The sequence below is a fragment of the Trachypithecus francoisi genome, unplaced genomic scaffold, assembly GCF_009764315.1.
Source record: "Trachypithecus francoisi isolate TF-2019V2 unplaced genomic scaffold, Tfra_2.0 Contig00164, whole genome shotgun sequence".
Taxonomy (NCBI): domain Eukaryota; kingdom Metazoa; phylum Chordata; class Mammalia; order Primates; family Cercopithecidae; genus Trachypithecus; species Trachypithecus francoisi.
This window is the reverse complement of record NW_022680497.1, coordinates 1-22232: the sequence shown is the minus strand read 5'-3', so window position 1 is coordinate 22232 and position 22232 is coordinate 1. Positions and strand designations below refer to the sequence as shown.

Sequence of the window (22232 nt, the reverse complement as noted above, 5' to 3'; positions counted from 1 at the left end):
TCTAACTCACTAGGAGAAGGAGGAGGAGGGTGGAGAGTGGTACATTTTAAAATGTGCACTGGTCCCCCAGGACTCCCCCTCAAATAACCCAGGGAGGACCATACCAGCTCAAGCCTGGTTATCCCAAGCACAAAGTAATCATCCCACTCATGCCGAGTGTATGGTGGCCACTAAGCCTGCCCAGAACTGGCTTTGGAACAAGGTGTTTGAGCACACAGCACCAGTCTTGCTGCCCCCTTGGCCCCCTGCCTTGTGGGACCTCTGAGACCCATTTGGTCTCACCTAAAAATCTCAGGATTTCTAGACCCAAACAGTCCTAGCAAATTGTTTAGCCTGAACTCTCTAAGGTCAAGCAAAGAGGCGAGTGTTCCCTCTAAGAAACCACCAGTGATATGTACATTCTTTTGTGTGTGTGTGTGTGTGTGTGTGTGTGTGCAAGATTTAATAAAAAAGAAACAAAAATAGGAATGGTTGCTTTCAACCTTTTCCAGGTTGTGAAAGGTTTGCCACGATTCTCAGGGGTGTGGTTCTAAGCGGCATCAGTGGAACAGATACAAAATGCCATCTTCCTCCCAGGCCGGAAGGCAGCGCACCTTCTCCTCTTAACAGCCAGACTAGCGGGTGAGGAGTCAGTGCTATGACCCAGGCCAAAAGCTGGAGTGTCCTCATGGCTTTTTCTCTGACCAGTGGGGATTCCATCTACCTTGAGGCGTGCTGGCTGGGCCCTGTGTCCACACCAGCGCGTGGTGAGACAGGGTAGCTTATCAACAGGCTGCTGGGCCTTAATACTGAAAGTGAGTGCAGCGGGTCACAGCCAGGAAGGGACTAACACAGATGCCCTCCCAGTCCCCACTGCTGACCTAATTTTAGAATACCACGGAAAAGAGCTTTGATGAAGACAACAGGAAGTCAACACAGCAGAGAGTGGTGTGGACAACCCAGAAGCCAGCCTCACACATTCCATGCCCACAGTTAACGACGACAACAACAGCAGTAATAATAATAAAACAAAGGTACAGGTGAAAAGCAGCACTCGGGGTGTGCTGCTGCAAGGTGGGGAAGGCGCGTGCTCAACTGGGAGAGCCAAGTTACTGGACAGGAGGTCCACGGAGCCCTCCGTGATGCCCGACCTGCTGAATTTCAAGAAAGGCTGGCTGACTAAGCAGTATGAGGACGGCCAGTGGAAGAAACACTGGTTTGTCCTGGCCGATCAAAGCCTGAGATACTACAGGGATTCGGTGGCTGAGGAAGCAGCCGACTTGGATGGGGAAATTGACTTGTCTACATGTTAGGATGTCACAGAGTATCCAGTTCAGAGAAACTATGGCTTCCAGATCCATACAAACGAGGGCGAGTTTACCTGTCGGCTATGACGTCGGGATTCGGAGGAACTGGATCCAGACCATCATGAAACATGTGCACCCAACCACTGCCCCGGATGTGACGAGCTCGTTGCCGGAGGAAAAAAACAAGATCAGCTCCTCTTTTGAGACGTGCCCGAGGCCTACTGAGAAGCCAGAGGCAGAGCTGGGGGAGCCGGACCCTGAGCAGAAGAGGAGCCGCGCACGGGAGCGGAGGCGAGAGGGCCGCTCCAAGACCTTTGACTGGGCTGAGTTCCGTCCCATCCAGCAGGCCCTGGCTCAGGAGCGGGTGGGTGGCGCAGGGCCCACTGACACCCATGAGCCCTTGCGCGCTGAGGCGGAGCCTGGGGAGCTGGAGCGGGAGCGTGCACGGAGGCGGGAGGAGCGCCGCAAGCGCTTCGGGATGCCGGACGCCACAGACGGGCCAGGCACTGAGGAGGCAGCCCTGCGCATGGAGGTGGACCGGCGCCCAGGGCTGCCTGTGAGTGACCTCAAGACGCATAACGTCCATGTGGAGATCGAGCAGCGGTGGCATCAGGTGGAGACCACGCCTCTCCGGGAAGAGAAGCAGGTGCCCATCGCTCCCGTCCACCTGTCTTCTGAAGATGGGGGTGACCGGCTCTCCACACACGAGCTGACCTCTCTGCTGGAGAAGGAGCTGGAGCAGAGCCAGAAGGAGGCCTCAGACCTTCTGGAGCAGAACCGGCTCCTGCAGGTACGTACATTCTTAATTCCGGAAAGTCCAACCAACCTGCCCTGCTTAGCAACACAAACCGAGTTGGTCCTCATCTTACCGGGCGTTCTCCAATACACCTGTTTGTCCAAACAGCTCTGACTTGTTTTTATGCTTAGACCCCAGGTTCCAAGGAGGCTGGTTCAGGCCAGATTCCAAATCCTCGTCTGTGTGTGGGTGGCATTCTTAGCCTAGTCTCCTTACGGAGTAGATACTACGATACACAGGCCAGGCTGTCCCAGTGCCTTTCAATATTCCTTTGGTCCAGGTAGTTCAGCCTCAGCCACCAGTGTAGGCATCGCAGGGTCAATTGTCTTAGGAGTCATGGAGAGTTCATAGTTGGGTGCTGCCTGGGGCCTGGCCAGGGCTGACCATAGACAAGGCGTCCCTCTGTGAACTCCTATTTTAATGCCACGTTCACCCCATGCAGATTCTAAGCAGGTCTCAGCCCCAGACCGAGGCTCTGCCTGTCTGAAGAGGCGGCTTCAGACAGAGGGTCCAGGCAACCCACTGAGACACTGCATGGCTGGGGAACCCAATACAGATCCCAGGGAGGACAGAGTGGGTCTGTGTCCAACAAAGAAATGGCTCCAGTCGGGGCGTGGTGGCTCATGCCTGTAATCCCAGCACAATGGGAAGCCGTGGTGGGCGGATCACCTGAGGTCAGGAGTTTGAGATCTGCCTGGCCAACAAAGTGAAACCCCATCTCTACTAAAAATACAAAAATTAGCCAAGCATGGTGGTGTGTGCCTGTAATCCCAGCTACTCCGGTGGCTGAGGCAAGAGAACCACTTGAACCTGGGAGGCAGAGGTTGTAGTGAACCGAGATCGCGCCATTGCATTCCAGCCTGGGGGACAGAGCGGGATTCCGTCTCGACAACAACCACAATGAAAAAAAAAAAAGAATTTGCTGGATACCGCTATTCAGTAGTGAACCTATGCAGGTCCTTCGGGGTAAGTTTACAAGGGACAGGAGCGCCGCCTGCTGTCCTTAAGGTGCTACTGTAGCGCTACCGGCCCATCTTTCTGTAAGGGCAGGTTCTCCTTGCCTGGGAATACAGTGTGGGCACTGCTAGGTTGCCCTCTGATGACTGAGGACATCTCAAGGTAGAAACATACTGAAGCTACTGCGGAGAAAAAGCAGAAACAGCCCTTGGCACAAACAGATTGCACGTCAGTGAAAATGCTCTGGCTTCGATGTGGGGTGGGGTGAATGAGAGAAGGGCGCTGAGCAGAGATAAGGTCCTCATGACCACTGATCATCACAGGGGACGGTGGTTATTTCTCACGAAGTTGCAGGATCCTGATGGCTAATGAGGGGGAGTCATACCCATCCTGTGTTTGCATTTGTTCACTGAAAGCTGGACCCAAGAGTAACGGGCTTTGCCGAATAGGGCTTGGACATTTGTATGTATGTGAGTATGGGGGCCAGGAGGAGAGGGGAGAGAGGAAAGCAAACCACTTGAAGTTCCCTTATTGTCCCCAAAGCCCTTTGATGTTCTTCTTGTTCCAGGTCCGCCATCTATTTGCTGGGTGCCTCTGATGACTTCATGAGTTGTGATATGGATCCTGAGACGATTCCCTGCTTCCCGTCTGTCTGTATGTTTACCAACCACCATGTGAAGTAGCCTGTGTAACTCCTATTCCATCTGGAGTAAGCTGGGGCCACTTCTTATTTCCCAAAGGTTGATCAGACAATTCCAGAATTCCCCTTTAGGTCAAGACCAGGAAATCAAAGACCACTTATCCTTAGAAGAATCTTGTCCTCTTAGATAGATCAGGGTGGCTGAGTAATAGCTCCTGGGTGAGATTGCCAGGTGATAGGGGAATTGCTGTCTTCCCCTTGAACAAGTGGGAAAGTGGTGTGGACAGCTTTAATTCACAATGAACAAGCACACTTTGGGGTGAAGGGCTGGGGGCGGTGGCTCATACCTGCAATCCCAGCAGTTTGGGAGGCCGAGACAGGTGGATCAGTTGAGGTCAGGAATTTGAGACCAGCCTCGCCAACACAGTGAAACCTTGTCTCTACTGAACATACAAACATTAGCCGAGTGTGGTGGCATGCACCTGTAATCCCAGCTACTTAGGAAGCTGAGGCAGAAGAATCACTTGAACCCAGGAGGTAGATGTTGCAGTGAGCTGAGATCGTGCTACTGCACTCCAGCCTGGGTGACAGAGCAAGACTCTTTCTCAAAAAAAATTGGGGTGAAGAAGGCAGGTTTAACTGGAAACCTGGCTCTTGGTTAAAAAGGCCACCTCACACTGGATAAATGATTGCCAAGTTCAAGTAAATATAAAACAAATGCAATGACACACAAAATGCACATCTCTGGAAATGTCTAAAAAGTTTCAGAATTCTTTCACTCTGCACCGACCTCAGCAATGGGATTTAACAGAAAGCATTTATGTCCATTGCTTTTCGAAGGACCTGGGAGAAAGAGTCTCTGTCCTGAGTGATGATGGTCTATGAGCAGTAAACCTCCCCTAGGTCCACAGCGGTCTCAGTAAAACGCTATTGCTAGGATCCACTCCCCAGAGTGTCTGATTCAGCAGGTCTGGGGTGGGATCCAGGAGTTTGTACTGCTACCATGTTCCCAGGTGATGCAGGTGCTTCTGGTTCAGAGCTCTGGCTTTGAGAACACCTGCTGTGGTGTGGGAAATGGCATTGCTCTCACATGGCTCCCAACAACACACCTCAGGGATCCTTGACCTGAGTTGGTTTCAGAAACCTTCCTCATACTCTGTTTTATTCACCCACTCCACAGCCATAACATCAATCTTCTTATCACTTGGAGATACTCTCACCTTAAAAATGCAGATTCCAGCGTCCTACCCGGCCTCATCCCCACCCCTCAATCTTTCTAACTCAGCCACTCCCACGCTGTCATTCAATGTCATCAACACCTCCATTCTCTAGGAACACCACTATTTCCCAATCAGTTGTCCAAACTCTTTTAATTCTTTCACATTCAGCCCTGGTCTGTGTTCCATCATTTAATCACTATTGTATGAGGACCCTACTCTCTCATCTTTTCCCCCTACTCTCTCATCTCCCTGGGCAAATGCCAAATACTAAGCCTACATCAATTTTATATTGTTCTCACCTTCACCTTGATGCTGAGAAAAAGTCCCAACCACGGAAATCCAATTAAAGCACAACTGAGTTCTCTGCCCTGCCTAGAACTCTTCCAAAAATCCTTACTTTTCCAATCTCAAAAGAGAACAAAATTATGTCATAGTATCTATTCTAGAAAAGCTCTTTTTAAAAAACCTCTTCACTCTTATGAAATGTGAAATGGGAGAGGCATTTTATAATTGATGATTATGTTGAACTGCAAAAATATACATGATAAAAATAAGTGATAGGTCCAGATGCGATGGCTCACACTTGGAATCCCAGCACTTTGGGAGGCCGAGGAGGGTGGCGGATTACCTGAGGTCAGGAGTTCAAGACCAGCCTGGCCAACGTGGTGAAACCCCATCTCTACTAAAAATACAAAAATTAGCAGGGCGTGGTGGTGCACACTGGTAATCCCAGCTACTTGGGGAGGCTGAGCCAGGAGAATTGCTTGAAGGAGGGAGGTGGAGGTTGCAGTGAGCCGAGGTCGCGCCATGGCGCTCCAGCCTGCCAGCAGTGCAAATTCTGTCTCACAATGAACAAGCAAACAAAAATGATAGTGTCATATAGCATAACATATTTAAAGTTTTAGTGGTCCCAAAAGGGCTTTTTGAACAAACGCTCTTACAAAAAAGTTGAGAGTGAAGAAAAGCAGTAATAATTGCCTCCATGTTTGAGTAAACAAGGTTTGCTTGGAAAAACTTAAGGACGAATATCTCTCAGATTACACTAATCCAGGTCACATAAGAAACCACACTTAATGTAGCAACATAACACAATTTCCATCATCTCATGCATATTTCATTTTATATTTGGCCCCAAAGCACTAGTACACGAAATATAGAAAAAGGAAACGTATTTGGTAACTTAAAAAAAATTGGTTTTACCATTTTTTGTGTTATTTTGTTTTTTTAAAGCTACTTTATTGAGATAAAAGTCACATGATGTACAATTCGCTCGTTTAAAGTGCAGAATTCAGTGGTGTTTAGTGTATTCATCGATATGTGCAGCAATAACCACAGTCAAATTAATGTTCATCGCTTCACAAAGATCCCAAGGGCTTTCCATTCCTCCCTTCCTCCATTCCCAACCCTCTACCTCTGAGCAACCACTAAGCTATTTTCTGTCCCCACAGATCTGCCTACTCTGGATATTTCATATAAACAGAATCATGTGGTGCATGGTCTTTTGTGTCTGGCTTCTTCCACTTCCCCATGAACGTTTGTGCGGACATAGGCTTTCATAGCTTTTGGGTACATACCTAGGAGTGGAATTCCTAGTTCACAGGGTAATTCTATGTTTAACTTATTAAGGAATCCCTAAAACTGTTTCCCCCACAGACTGCCCCATTTTATGCCCCCAACAGCAGTAAATTTCTCCACATCCTCGAGAGCTTTTGTCTATTATCTGCCTTTTTGATTCTAGAAAACCCTGGTGGATAAGAAGTGGTATTTCATTGTGGTTTTGATTGGAATTTCCCTAATCAATAATGATGTCAAGAATTTTTTCATGTGCTCATTGACCATCTATATATCTTCTCTAGAGAAATGTCTAAAGGGATCCTTTCCCCCTTTTTAAAATTGTTTATTTAGCTTTAAGTGTTTAGTCATAAGAGGTCTGAATATATTCTGGATACACGTCTTTCATGAGATATGTGATTTGTAAGTATTTTCTCTCATTCTGTGACTTGCCTTTTCACTTTCTTGATAGTGTCACTTGAAACACAAAAGATTTTAATTTTGATAATATCCAATTACCTGTTTTTCCTTTGGTTGCTCATGCTTTTGATATTATATCTAAGAATCCATTGCCAAACAGAGGTTATGAAGGCTTGCCGCTCGCTATGTTACCTTATGAAAGTTTTATGCTTTTAGATTTTACATTTAGATTTCTAACCCATTTTGAATTAGTTTTTAAATGCAGTGTGAGGTAGGGTCCAATCATTCTGATGAATGTGGCCATCTAGTTTACCCCACCATTTGTTGAAAAGAATTTTCTTTACTCCATTGAATGGCCTGGGCACCATTGCAGAAAATCAGTTAATAACCAGAGACACATTTTTATTTCTGAACTCTCAGTTCTATTCCACTCATCTACATCTATATTTACAGCAGGACCACCCTGTCATGATTTCTGTTTCTTTGTAGGATGTTTTGAAAACAGGAAACTTTTCTTCTTTTTCAAGATGATTTAGCTATTCTGGGATCCTTGCTATTCCATATAAATTATAGAATCGCCTAGTCAGTTTCTACAAAGACATCATTAGGAATTCTGAAATAGATTGAGCTGAATCTGTAGACCAGTTTGGGGAGCACTGATGCCTCACATTCAGTCTTACAATCCGTGAGCACAAGATCTCTTTCCAGCTCACTGACATCTCACATTAAGCCTTACAATCCAGGCTGGGCGCAGTGGCTCAAGCCTGTAATCCCAGCACTTTGGGAGGCCGAGACGGGTGGATCACGAGGTCAGGAGATCGAGACCATCCTGGCTAACACGGTGAAACCCCGTCTCTACTAAAAAATACAAAAAACTAGCCGGGCGAGGTGGCGGGTGCCTGTAGTCCCAGCTACTCGGGAGGCCGAGGCAGGAGAATGGCGGGAACCCAGGAGGCGGAGCTTGCAGTGAGCTGAGATCTGGCCACTGCACTCCAGCCTGGGCGACAGAGCAAGACTCCATCTCAAAAAAAAAAAAAAAAAAGCCTTACAATCCATGAGCATAAGATCTCTTTCCAGTTATTGAGATATTCTTAAAAACTTTTCAACTTTTTGTGGTTTTGGGAGTATAAATTTTGCACATTTTTGTTAACTCAGCTACTAGCTGTTTTCCTTTTGATGCTATTTGTAAAAGGAGTTTTTAGCTTCATTTTTGAAAAGTTTATTATGAAAGAAAAAATACAATTGATTTTTGTGCACTGGTCTTCTATTTTTCAACCATGCTAAACTCCCTTATCACTTCTAATAGTTTTTAATAAATTGTTTTTGATTTTCTACATATAAAAGATCATGTTTTTGTAAACAGAGATTATTTTACTTCTTCTTTTCTAACCTGGATGTCATTTAATTTTTTCTTCTTGCCTGACTGCCCTAGAACCTCCAGCACAATGTTGAGTAGAAGTGGTGACTTCAGATATCCTTGGCTGGTTTCTGAGCTCAGTAGGACAACATCTTTTTTTTTAATTTTTTATTTATGTATTTATTTATTTATTTTTTAACCATCAAGTATGATGTTAGTTGCAGGTTTGTCATAGATGTCCCTGGTGCCAAAAATGTTGGGGACTGCTGCCTTAACAGATGGAGAGAGTTCCCCTCTCAAACCAGTGAGTGTTTTCAGGCCTAATAGTGACTCATATTTCACTAAGTGTATTCTTATTTCTTCATCTTTTTTCTCTGTTCTTCATCTGTTTTCTCTTATTTCTTCATCTGTTTTCTCTTTTCTCTGGACTGTGTAATCTTTTATCTATCAGTGTACACATTTTCTAATTCTTGGTTCTGCCAGTTTAAGTATACTATTGAGCAGCCGTTAATAACATTTACATTTCAATTATTCTACTCCTCAATTCCAGAATTTCATGTGTTTCTCTGTAACTTCACTTTATTATATTCTGTCTTGGAAAAGATATTGTCATCAGTTTCCATTAGTTATGTAATAATGATTTCTTTTAGTTCTTTAGTCACATTTATCATTAATACTTATTTTTTCTATTAAGTTCTTTATATATTTTGATATTTACCTTTATTACATGTATTGTTTACAAATATTTTCTCTCTCTTGCTAGGTTGCCTTTTTGCTCAGTTAATTGTTCCCTTTGCCAAGCTGATGTTTTACACTTAAATGAACTCCAACTTGTTTATTTTTGCTTTTGTTACCTCTGCCTTTAATGTAATATCCAAGAAATGATCTCCCAGTTCAATGTTAGGAAGCTTTATCCCTATGCATTCTTCTAGTAAGTTTTATGATTTCAAGGCTTATATTTAGGTCTTCAATTCATTCAGAGTTGATTTTTACATACGGTGTGAGATAAGGGCACAAATGTAGATATACATCAAATTATCAGCTTGTGTACTTTCAAAAGATGTAATTTCTAATTGTCACTCCTCTCAATACAGTTGGGAATAAAAAAACTTTTTAAATCTTATTCAGACCAACTCTTTACCTAGTATCCCACAGAGCTTATTTCACTGATACCCTGATGAGGCCATTGTCCTCTCCACACTAGCAGCGGCAGGAGACTATGCCTTCCAGAACCTCAAAAGCCTCCTTCATGAGGGTGGAAGTGCCCTAGAATCCTGCAATAAATTACTCTCTACACCAATCAGGTCTGGCTCTGGCCTCGGGGTCTAGCAGGGCTAGAGAATAGCAGGGCTCATCTTCAGAAAATAAGAGGCATTTATTTCCTGAACTTATTGAATAAGAACACTGTTTCTTTTCTTTTTTGGACATTAAGAAGGAAATGTTCCAGCAGATGAGACACTGGAAATTATATCATGATCCTAATCATCCCTTTTGGCTTGGACCCAGAACAGACACTCAATCAACAGACTTGCTATGATGAAAGCTGGGAGAAGAGAGGAGCATCAAAGGGATCTTGATGGCAAAGGCAGCCCTTCCCTTCCCCAATCATATGCTCCACCTCCTCTCACTGCAGCATCTGTCTCAGGCCTTCGCCCAGCAGAGCTATGAATCCAGGCTGGCTCCTCACTCCCCACACATCCACTCCTTCTCTCCCTCCTCCAGGTCACCCCAGCCATGAGGACCCTCACCCTCCTCACTGCCACTCTTCTGGTGCCCCTCCAGGCTCTGGCTTGAGCCACACCAGGCAAGAGCTAACTAGGCTACAGCCCAGGAGCAGCCTGGGGCAGACGACCAGGACTTTGCCATGTCCTTCACAGGGGATATAAGCTCAGGTTTTAGAGTTTCAGGTGAGAGCCACCAGCATTGCAGAGCTAGGAGTCTAGAGAGGAAAAACCAGGAACCTCTAGAATCAGACTCAACAGCTGGCTCTTTCTCTTAGGTGATCACCTCCCCAGGCCTCAGTTTCCTCATGTGTATACTGAAAACACAGAATCAGATGATATTCAATGGACATTAATCCTCCAAAGATATCTGGTTCTGTGAGAAGTCAGTGAAATTTAGTAATCTTATGCTATGTGGAAACATACTGGGGAGTCTCGCTGGCATCAAGGTTGAGAACCCACGTGGAAAGAAACATATTTCTGTTTGTTCATTAGAGGAGTTTCACAAATGGGAATGGACCTAAGGGTGTATTCAACTGTGTGGGTGAAGAAGCAGCATCACAAAAAAGTGAGCAAATGAGAATAAGCCTCTAACCCTGCCTGTGAGCAGCACTGCTGTGTACGTTGATTCCTACTGATTGACCTGATCTTGCTGCTGCTGCAATGTGGCCACCGTGGTGAACGCAATCAGCACAGTAGGTAACCGCACAGGGATTCTCCTTATCAACCACCTCTGACCCCAGTCCTAATGCCTGATGCTTTCTCTGTGTCTCCAGGCTCAACAAGGGGCTTGGTCAGCTATTGCAGAATATCAGGCTGTCAGTTTTCCAAACACCGCAATGGGACCTGCACCAATAGTGGGATCTGCTGTCTTTTCTGCGGCCTCTGAACATGGAGTACAGAGGAAAATGTGTTCATCATTTGCTTTGAGATCTAGAGAACTTTTGTTACTCCTTTACCTTGTCTTCAATTTTCTTTTCTTCTTCCAAATAAAGTCTTTATAGTAAGTTCTCTGTGTTTCTACCTGTTTGCTGTTTAATGCATCTCTTAATCAAGACTCTTTTGGATGCAAGTACCAGAATCCTAAATTAAGCTTTTTAGGCAAAATACAACTCCAAATTCTAAGAATATCAAGGACAAACATTGGCTTCCGACACAAATTGATTTACAAGCACAAATTATGCTGCTGACTTCTCCTTCTACTTCTCTATCTTTTCACTCTGCCTCACTTCTATTGAATTCACTCAAAGGTAACCCCCATGTGTTAGGAAAAACAATCATTGTCAGCTTCCAGTTAACACAATCATAACATCGCTACTTCTTAGGAAAAAAAAAACACCATGTTCTTTTTTTTTTTTTTTTTTTTTTTGAGACGGAGTCTCGCTGTGTCACCCAGGCTGGAGTGCAGTGGCGCGATCTCGGCTCACCGCAAGCTCCGCCTCCCGGGTTCCCGCCATTCTCCCGCCTCAGCCTCGGAGTAGCTGGGACTAGAGGCGCCTGCCACTGCGCCTGGCTAGTTTTTTGTATTTTTTAGTAGAGACGGGGTTTCACCGTGTTAGCCAGGATGGTCTCGATCTCCTGACCTCGTGATCCGCCCGCCTCGGCCTCCCAAAGTGCTGGGATTACAGGCTTGAGCCACCGCGCCCGGCCGAAAAAACACCATGTTCTTTCCTGAAGTGTTGGAGCTTCATTGAACAGACCCAGATCACACATCTGGCTTTGAAGACCTGGGGTTGTCACAGCTCTATTGAAAAACATTTAATTGAGATTGGAATGGACAGCTAAGAAAGCTGTAATGGGATGGGTGTGGTAGCTCATACCTGTCATCCCAGCATCAAGGAAATGGTTCCAGACCAGGAGCAGTGGCTCACACCTGTAATCCCAGAGCTTTGGGAGGCCGAGTCGGGTGGATCACCTGAGGTCAGGAGTTCAAGACCAGCCTGGCCAACATGGTGAAACCTCGTCTTTACTAAAAATACAAAAATTAGCTGAGAGTGGTGGCACGTGCCTGTAATCCCAGCTACTTGGGAGGCTGAGGCAGAAGAATCACTTGAATCTGGGAAATGGAGGTTGCTGTGAGCCAAGAGCATGCCATTGCACTCCAGCCTGGGTGACAAGAGCAAAACTCAATCAAAAACAACAACAAACCTGTAATAAGTACAACAGAAAGCATAGGAGCACCTCACTGCAACAGACTCATCACCAATATTTCCCACCCATGCCAGGGAAAATCAAGATTTTCATATTCATAAAGTTGTCTTCACACAAACAAAATGCAGATTCCTCAGCTGTATTCTGAAAAATGCACCTTTGAGACAGGAGAATAGGGAAGTAGGGTAATCAAGGGTTAAGGCATAAGGAAAAGAAAACCAGGTGCAGTCAGTTCTAGGCAAGATTAGGCAGCACACCAATTTCTTTTAGCTTAATAAAAACCCTAAATGGGGGGCTTTTGAGCCACTTGCTTGAACCGACTCCCACTCTGTGGAGTGTCAATAAATCTGCACTTTTGTTACTGCGTTCTCATGTTGCTTTGGTTTGTCTTTCGTTGCTTCGTTCTTTTGTTGCTTTGTTTGTACGTTTTGTTGAATTATTTGTTCAATGCGCTAAGAATCTAGACAACTCACAGTGAAGACCTTCCATCTGGTAACACTCTCTTGGGTTCCCTTAAATGTGCAGAGGACCTGATTCTACCTGAAAATACAGTTTTAAAAGGGCACCGGGAAAACAGATGTGAGGGAAAAGCTATCCAAGTAATCTGCGTCCCTGCCTGTGCTGCAGGGCACTGAGGTTCTGATACCCAGAACGCCCTGCACATCAGCAAGTGAGCCGGAAAACCAGGTCTGGAGAAAGGGAATGAACCAGGAGCTCAGCGCCCACTGAGATGCTCAGAGCATTTGCCGGGAAGGCCACAGCGCCCCCTGTGGTCCTGCCTCCAACTGCAGCCTCCCAACCAGGCACAGCACACCTTGGGTATGTACCTTCCTGAGCCTGTCTTTCTCCTCTCCTCCAAGAGGACAGGGTCACTCCCGGTGTCCCTGAGGCCAGGCTGACATCTTGTTGAGGTGTGATGTGACCCTTCCTGTCTCTTTTTCCTTCTCTAGGCACCCATTGAAATTTGAACACTAGTTCAACATATCCTGCAAATAGCCTATGAGAACATGACCACAAAGCCCCAGAAAGGATTCCGTGTGAGCCCCAGAGCCCCAGAAAGGATTCCAGCGTGAGCCTCAGAGCCCCAGAAAGGATTCCAGCGTGAGCCCCAGAGCCCCGGGAAGAATTCTAGCGTCAGACCCGAGTCTTTATTCTACTTTAAATTTAGTAGTACTAGTTTGCAATTCCACAGTACATTTTTTGAATAAACGTATGTCTGTTCCAGCCTTGGCTACTCTTATTGGGTGGTACTGGTAAAACGCCCCAAGAACTCTTACAGTGACAGAGAGACCACAGTTTGCAAAGAAAGAAAGAGTGTTTCAAGTGGATTATTCACCATTCTTGAATAAAACAATCTAATGAGTCCAGACACAGCTATGACTACCAACACCAACCACAAATGTCCAGCGCCCAGGAGAAGGAAGCAGGTGCTGTCCACATCCAACCATGCAGATTCCAAGCAGGTCTCAGCCCCAGACTGAGGCTCTTCCTGTGTAAAGAGGGAGCTCAGGGTTCCAGGCACCCTGCTGAGACACTGCACAGCTGGGGGATCTACTGCAGACCTCAAGGAGGACACAGTGGGTTCATGTCTGACAAAATAAATGCTCCCAAATCTTCCCCCTTGTGTAGACAGTGAAGGACACATATTAGCATTCAGGGGGTGAAAAACAAGCAACCTTCCTTGGGTTCCTGTAACTGCCTTGGAGTTGGAGTCATGAGGTCCTTGAACTAACTCTGCAAATTATTCCTAACTGTCCACTGGGCCAGGATCACTTCATTTTGGGGCACCTGCTCTTCACCTAGAAGTCTGCCCAGCTTATTCCTCCAGCTCCTGAGGTCTCAGCTAAAACATCCTTTGGTCACTGAAACCTTTCTTGGTTTCTCAATTTAAGATTGCAACAAGTTCCCCTGGATACCTCCATCCTCCTTGTTCTCTTTATTTCCAACTGTAGAATTTCAAACCATTTCACATTCTATACATTTCACATCCTATACATTTCGCTTACTCTCGGTAACAGTTGTCTTTATGCTGGAAGGGAAGCTGCATGTTTCCCTGCATGTTTCATTGTTGTACCAGCTATGTGTTAGGCAGTCATCTGGGCACAGACATCAATAAATTAATTCTGATTAATTAATTATCCTCAACATCACATAATATTACAAAATTCCATTTGTATTACTCAACTTCATAGAAAAAAGATGAAACCTACAGAGGAAAAAATTCCGCGTGTCAGTTCATGTGATACTAGACCTTTCAAAAACTAAAATCATTTAAGAATGAAATATAGAAGAATATCATGGGTTAAATGTGGCTTTATGTAACATTAGGACTTTAGAAAGAAGAGATCATTTTGTCTTGGCGTGGCAAGGATAGGTTTTATGGTGTATCTTAAACTGAAACATAAAGATGTTTACAACTGAATAGATTAAAAAGAACATTAGAGAATGTTTGCTGGAGAGAATGGTATCAGGGACAGAGATATGCAAGGTCAGGGTCTAAGTCTATTGGATTTGGAGGAGTTAATGTTGCAAGAGAAGAGGATGAACTAGTAATTCGAGCTGATATTCTCAGAGGCATCTATCAATTTAAGGGAAAGGGGCAGATGAGGACAGAGTATCCCTGCTCCTCTGTGTGGATAAAGGCATACTGGGAGAACCACAGGAAGATTCTGCTACTGCAGTCTAGGGTGGGCAATGACAGCCCCAAACACTAAGGACAGAGAATGCAGGGAGAGGTGTGAGGGTCTCCAAACAATGGGAGCAACTTGCTTAGCCTCGAATAAAACCCAAAGCTTATTAATGGAATGCACACACACAGGACATTTATGGAATGCTGATGAGATATTTCTAACTTAAGCCACTCATACGGTAGGAGGAGAAAATAAAGAATAAGTCAGATATGAAGTTAACCCTTTGAAATGTCATTTTCCAAGAAGAACATACCCTTTTCTTTGTGGGATGATAGGAGCCTAAGTTCCATAAATACAAATTGGGAAACACAGATGGCCCAATCACACTGCTCAACCTTCCCGCCAGCAACCTGCAGTACTTTTCCACCAGCTCACTCTAGGGCTTAAAGTCTCCTGTGTTTGACCTCAAGAGAGTTGAGTTCAGCTGCTGTCCCTATTGCAAAGAGTTAACACCTATTGGGACACTCCTCAATAACCAATTCCTTGGCATTTCAAAAAAGTATCTGGTGCAATTTTTCTTTTAAACAAAGGATGTTGGCTTGTTAGTGTTGCTGTTGATATTTTGTGCTTATTTATATGATATTCTGAACCCTGTTTACAAAGAAAAAACAATGTAAGAGACGAGAAAAGTACTTGTTCCCTTTTCTGAACTTTGGCATATTTTTCACTCTAATATTTGCCAGAAGGTCACTCTCACTACCTCTCAATGCTTTGAGATCCTGGATAACAGTGACTCCCTCATCCTTTGCACCAGCCCTCTACCCATGGCCACCCACCAGCTCCTGACACCACCTGGAATTCCTCCATTTATGAACATCAACTATGAAGCTCCCCATCCCTGACTCACCCACTGTCCTTCCAACCTCTCACGTAGCCGTCCCTCCTCCCCTGCTGATCGACATTAACAAGGCTGTTCTCCCCTGGGGCTGTGCATGGGAATCACCAGGGAGCCTGATGCCCGAGCTGCCCCCAGTATACCTGTCGTGTGCTCTCAAGCTGCCCCTGGGACACTTGTCATCTGCTCTCATCTCCTGTCCTTGTGCACTGCACTATCTTTGCCTCAGTTTCTCTGTGTTCGGTATTTTTTATGGTTTTCGGATGTCTTAGTGGGGTCTTGAATTCAAATGTCAGAAACCAATGACAAGCTAAGTTAACATTTTGGCTCCTATATCTTGGAAGTGAGGAGGAATTCTGGCTTTAGGAACTGCTTGATCCAAGAACTCAAAGCATGAGTTACATTGTTGTTTTTACCTTTTCTTCCCCCTTTGTTTTTCTTGATCTTATTTTGCGCTGCCTCCCCAGGTGACAACAGTGTGAATCGTGGTCATCTCTCTATGACCGTTGTCGCTAATCTCCAGGAGAAAATCCCTACTTCTTTCCCTGTTGTTCCAGCCAACTCCTGGGTCCCATGGCCTCCTCTGAGTCTGTCACTGCAGGGACAAGTTGAGACTCCACCTGGCTCCCGCACCACCTCTGCTCCCAGCAGGAAGAATTTAAACTAAGAATGGGTGAGGGGGTTCTTCGGTCACTCCTAAGAGTCCACAGTTCCATGCTGCCATGACGATGGGCTCTTTGTGACACTTTGGGAATAAGGTGAGAGGGTTCTGTCCCACTTCATCAATATTATAGAGAAGCTGAGATTTACACACAAAAACAATGCACACATTCAACTTCTCACCAAGACTGTGCCTTCTGTTCATCTGGGACTGTGTGAAAAGACACCACAGAAAGTAGTGGATTGAAACAGCATGATCAGGTCTTCATTCACACATTTGCAATTGGTGTTTGGATCCTTCCACGGGCATAAGAGGAGAGGTTCTGCTGAGATCTGAAAATTCCAGGGCCAGGACACTCATGCACAGGTGGCGGGTGGTGCTGGCTCAGCTGGGAACTCTGAGAAAGCTGAAGGATGAGACCCTGTGATGTGCTGGGGTCAGATCAGACCAGCTCATGACAGAGGTGTTTTGTGTGATAGTTCTTAAACTGTCCATAGCTGGGAGCATTTTAACCACAGAAATTTACAAACATTGCAAATCACAGTTTTGTTTTTTCCTAGAAAGCTGGTTGCTCTGTGTTCTCTAGCCTATCCTTGCAGGTGGGCTCAGTTCCTCTCCCTGTGGAATGCTTCGTCTTCCTCCAAGCATGGTATTTGTGCTCCAAAGGCACCAGCCCTCTTAGCACATGTGAACTGCTAAAAAAAATTTAAATGCCATTAACCAAGTTGCTCTAATATTGCCTGGAAGGTCACCCTCACTACCTCTCAGCTCTCTGTCCTGCTGGACAACAGTGACCCTTCATCTTCTTTGTTCCAACCCTCCACACCCTAACTCCTGCCACCACTCAGAACCACCTGTGGAGGCTGAGAAGTACAAATCAAGGTGGCAGCAGATTCAGTCTCTGGTGAGGACCAGCCTTTTGGTTCATATACAACATCTTCTCACTGTGTCTTCATCTGGTGGGAGGAATGAAGGAGCTCTCTGGGACCTCTTCTACAGGGACACTCATTCCATTCATGAGGACCCCACCGTGCTGACCTGCTCACTTCCAAAAAGGCCCCTTCTTTTAATGCTGTCATCTTAGGGTCTAAGACTTCAACATACGAATTTCAGAGGAAAAATGTATCAGGCCACAGCACCGTCCAACACAGAGAAAGTGAAAGACACCAGTTCACTAGGGCCTAATCCCAGAAAACAGCATGGCATCTAGTTGCATGTGGTCTGTTGGTCAAAATGTCACCCGTCCTAGACCCAACAGGAGAGAACAAAAGCCTTCCTTTCTATAAAAAAGAGTAAAAGGATTTAGGGGCCTATTTGAAAACAGCTCAAGGAAGCTATTTCCTTATGGTTGACTGTAAAATAAACCTGCTGCAGACGCCAACACCGGACACATAGACAGCTTGTGAGAGGCGGCTGGGAAAGGCGGACAAAAGGCAGGGGACTCGGAGCTCCTGCCTGTCCCAGCTGGATCTGCGGGCCTGGGAGTGGCTGTGTGGCACAGGCAGCACCAGGACCCTCCCTGCAGGACAGGGGACAGATGGCTGAGGGGAGGGACAGGGCGATGTACTCTGAGGAGCTGGGAGGTGGAGGGTCCTCCTCAGAGCTCACTTCCATGCAGCCCCTACTCTGCCCCACGCTAACACGCATGCTGTGTTCCATGACTACCCTTTCCTACCAGGTCAAAACTATAACCCTATGCCTGGGTCCCAGGTTCTGAGTTTCATGGGGAGGCCCTCCTACCACCCATCACAACTCTCAGAGCCTCTGGAAAAAGCACACTAGTCCTGGCTATGGGATTCTGCACGTGTAGTCTTCCAGGGAAGGTAGCTCCTTATGCCCCGGGTGGAGCAGGTGTTCTCTTTTCGTGGCATTTCTTTGCTTTCTCCTTTAGAACCACACCTACCATTGATTTAGATGGAGGATTCCACCTCAGGGCATCACAGCATTGGGGTGGGTTGAGGGAGTCTCATTTAGTTCATCATCCCCAAGCCACCAGCCTCCTCAAGCAGCACAGTGGCCTCTTAAAGTCACGGTTATTAATGTCTCTGGATGTGCTACGGACACCCAAGGCACCAAGGTCCTTCTAAGGGCCATCACTTTTTTAATTCTCAACCCGATGGCCATCATCTCCTCATCACAATTGGGCTAGACCCACTGTGCTGCCCACCTTGGTGATCACAGAAGAGTTAGCTTCTTTTCCCTTAGAGATAACATCATTTACATGTTCTCCAATAATGAGATCTTCCCACACCATCACAGGACATCCACCATCTCAACATCAAACATTTACTGAACAATGAATTGTGGATGGATAGTAAACGATGGTCTTCTGAGGACTGACGCCCCAGGCCCACTGGCACCTAGGAGGGCAAGGAGGCTTTTGCTAGACCACACCTCTCCATTTGACAGGCAACTTCTGGCACAAGCTCCCGTTTTTACTGGTTTTAAAGGTTAGCTAATATTTCCCACTTACTCCTCCTGGCAGGAAGTAGGGATTATTGCTCCAGAACCCACCGAGGGTGCAGTCAGAGGCAGCAAATGAGGAGAAGAAGCCTTCAAACTACAGACAACAACTACATCAGGCAAAGACCATATGGAAGTGCCATCACCAAACATGGCCACGGGGGAGAAAGACTCCAAGGAAAAGTGGGTGTGAGCTGACCCCATAATCTGTATCAATATGGAAGCACTGGGAAGAAGCCCTGAGTGACAAGATGTCAGTGTTCTCCATGATTGGCCTTGCTTGGTATCTCGTGTACACACAGCTTGTGGGGTAGCTGTCACACCCAGGCCTTGCAGCCTAGAGAGCTGCTGGGAACAGGACAGCCCTAGTCAGAATTTGTACCCCAGGCTGGAAAACTGGGGAATTCCCTGTAAGCCCTGTTAGAGGGGCTACACCCCAAATACAACCTGACCTGTGTCCAAGGTGGGCAACTCAATTCTTAGATATTGAATGGGTCCCATGGCACCAATGCTTAAACACCAGCAGCCCTCGCAACCTCAGCTCACCCTGTTTTAAGGATGAGGAGGTGGTTCTCTGGATGCACAGACTTCAGTCCAAATGGGCTAATGATGCTGCAGCACAAACCCAGACTGCAGCCTGAAGGGTTGGAGCCTTGAATTCACAGAAAGCATCCAGACATGATCATGGACTCAGCGATACACCTGTGCTCCAATGTATACGAGTTATGGATGTAAACTTCCTATGCCTCCCAGGAAGCATCACTCAACTTTGCTAAATGCTTCTCTGAAGACCCACAAGGGCTGAGAAGCTGTACAACACCAGCAGTCAAGTGAATGCCCAGACTCCCACTTCCCTTCTTGGGTGGCCATCTGGAAAGGCCACTCCCACCCTGAAGGCTAATGCTTCAGACCAGTTCTTGGCTCAGATGATCCTAGACAATTGTTTAACCTTAAACTGTTCATTGGCCAAGCAAGGAGGTGATTGTCCCCTCTGGGGAACCACATGCTACGTGTACATCCATAACTCAGGAGAACCCACAAAAGTCTGTTCCACATAGCAACAGAAGCCCAGGTGGCAATCAGTCTCACCTGGGTGTTCTCCAATATCCCAGCTCAGCCAAATGGCTTTGATTTGTTTTTATGGTTAGACCCCAGGTCCTCAGGACACTGCTTCAGAAACAGATTCCAAAACCTCTTCTGCGTGTGGGTGGCATTCCTATCCTAGTCTCTTTGTAGGGTGTATACTACGATATGCAGCCAGGCTGTCCTGGAGGCTTTAAGTACTCCCTTGGTGCAGGTAGTTCACCTTAGCCACAGTCAATGCAGCACAGGGTCAATTGTGTTAGGAGCCACGGAGAATCCAAAGTTGATTGCTGCCCAGGCCTGGTCAGGGCTGACCAAGGTAGACGAGGGGTTCCTCTGTGGAGTTCTACTTTAACCTCACCTTCCCACCAAATTTCTCAACTGTCCTTGACACCACAATTATTGAATGGACACAACAGAAAGTAACCCCGGAAATTAGGACACCTCATCCCAAAAGACCTTGAAATAGGGGAAGTCCACTTGTGCACGGCTGCTCCTTGCTACAGAAGACCTGGGACAGAGGACTGCTGTCTGCCCTCTCTGGTCGCCCTGCCTAGCTAGAGGAGCTGTAAGTAATACAAAACTTAAACTTTTACACTGAGTTTTCATCATTGAAGCTATGCCTCCAATCTGACCTCTACTGTGGGGCCACCCCAGAGGGATCCAGTGGGTAAATCCCTGCTGGGAACGTCTGTCTGGATCTCTGGTGGCTGCTGGGGACAATGGCTTTCAGCTAAGTTAATAGAGAAACTCAAGCAGTTTCCTTCTAAACACAAGTGTCCTAGTTAACATGTCCAGTAGAGACAATCGCAGGTCTTTGGAACATTCTTTTGAGAAAAGCCTATTCAGGTCCTTGGTCTGTTTTTCAATCAGGTTGTTTGATTTTTGCTATTGAGTTGTTTGACTTCCTTATGTATTCGGATATTTGCCCCTTCTACCATGTAGGTTTTGCAAATATTTTCTCTCATTTTCTGGATGACCTTTTCACGCAGTTGATTGTTTCCTTTGCTGTGCAGATGCTTTAGCGTTCAATACAGCCGCACTTGTCTATTTTCCCTTTTATTGCCTGTGCCTTTGGTGCCATAGCCAAGAAATCATTACCTACATCAATGTCAAAAGCTTTATCCTTATGTGCACTTCTAGTAGTTTATGCTTTTGGGTGCTGCATTTAGGTCTTCAGTTCATTCTGAATTGATGTTTCTACATGGTGTGAGATAAAGATTTAAATACAAACATATATAAAATCATGAGGTAGTGTACACTATAAACATACAATTGTTAATTGTCACTCAAGTCTAAATAGAGCTGGAAATAATAAACAGGTTTTTTTTTACTTCAACAACTCTATGTCACTGAGCTTATTTCACCTTTAGCCTGATAAAATCATTGTCCTCTGCACCCTGATTCCTACAGGAGACTACTCACCCTATAACCTCAAAAACCTCTTCATGAGGATGGTAAGTCACTTGAATCCTGAAGTGAATTGCTCTCTAGTCCATTGGAAACTCATATAGGACAGCAAAATCTAGACCTCCAGAGAGCAGCAGGACACATCTTCAGAAAATAAGAAGCATTTGTTCCCTGAGCCTGTTGAATGAAAGCGCAATTTCTATTGTTTTTGGAATGCTGAAAAGTAAATACTAATATTTAAGCAGGTGAACCCAGGAGTAACATAGCAGGGTCTTTCTTGTCATTATCAGCTCCAACCTAGCACAGACATTAAACGTACAGATTTACACTAGCATGAAGCTGGGAGAACAGGAGCATTCGAGCGACCTTGAGACCAATGGGCCTCTCTTACAAAATGCATACCTCCTCTCACTGAAGGTCGAGAAGGTTTCTTGTCTCTGAGCCTTCTCCCAGCAGAGCTATAAATCCAGGCTGGCTCCTCCCTCTCACACGTCCACTCCTGCTCTCCCTCCTCTAGGTGACCCCAACCATGAGGACCCTCGCCATCCTTGCTGCCATTCTCCTGGTGGCCCTGCTGGCTCAGGCTGAGCCACTCCAGGCAAGAACTGACGAGTCTACTGCAGCCCAGGAGCAGATTCCAGCAGACAACCCAGAAGTGGTTATTTCCTTTGCCTGGGACGAAAGCTTGGCTCCAAAGGATTCAGGTGAGAGAGACCAGCATGCAGAGCTGCTGAGTCTAGAGGGAAGGACAGGAGACAGGCTCCAGAGTTGGGTCTCAGCAGTCTATGTCACTGAGGTGACTTCACTTAGCATCTCTGGGCCTTGATTTTCTCATCTATAAATTGAACAGAGAGCCAAATAAATCTGAGAAATTTTATTTCTCCAAAGACTTGATTCCAAGAAATATCTGTGAAATTCACTAGGTTTAAGATATGAAGAGACAGACTAGTTATCTCTGGATCTAAACAAGTAGACTTATTTATAAAGAGAA

At 45.9% G+C, this 22232-nt stretch overlaps 2 protein-coding genes across 2 annotated transcripts; both read left to right on the top strand.

The window, feature by feature from the left end:
* Positions 1 to 962: 962 nt before the first annotated feature.
* On the top strand, positions 963 to 2196 carry LOC117071407 (myosin phosphatase Rho-interacting protein-like). The gene is given in 2 exon segments (XM_033191397.1): positions 963 to 1363; positions 1365 to 2196. Coding segments are annotated over 2 exon segments (1233 nt in total).
* Positions 2197 to 20261: 18065 nt separating this feature from the next.
* Positions 20262 to 22072, top strand: LOC117072102 (neutrophil defensin 8-like). Its single transcript, XM_033192089.1, has 2 exons — positions 20262 to 20399; positions 21759 to 22072. Exon 2 carries the CDS (start codon positions 21771 to 21773, stop codon positions 22065 to 22067), a length of 297 nt encoding a protein of 98 aa, XP_033047980.1. The 5' UTR covers positions 20262 to 20399; positions 21759 to 21770; the 3' UTR covers positions 22068 to 22072.
* The last annotated feature ends 160 nt before the right edge of the window (positions 22073 to 22232 follow it).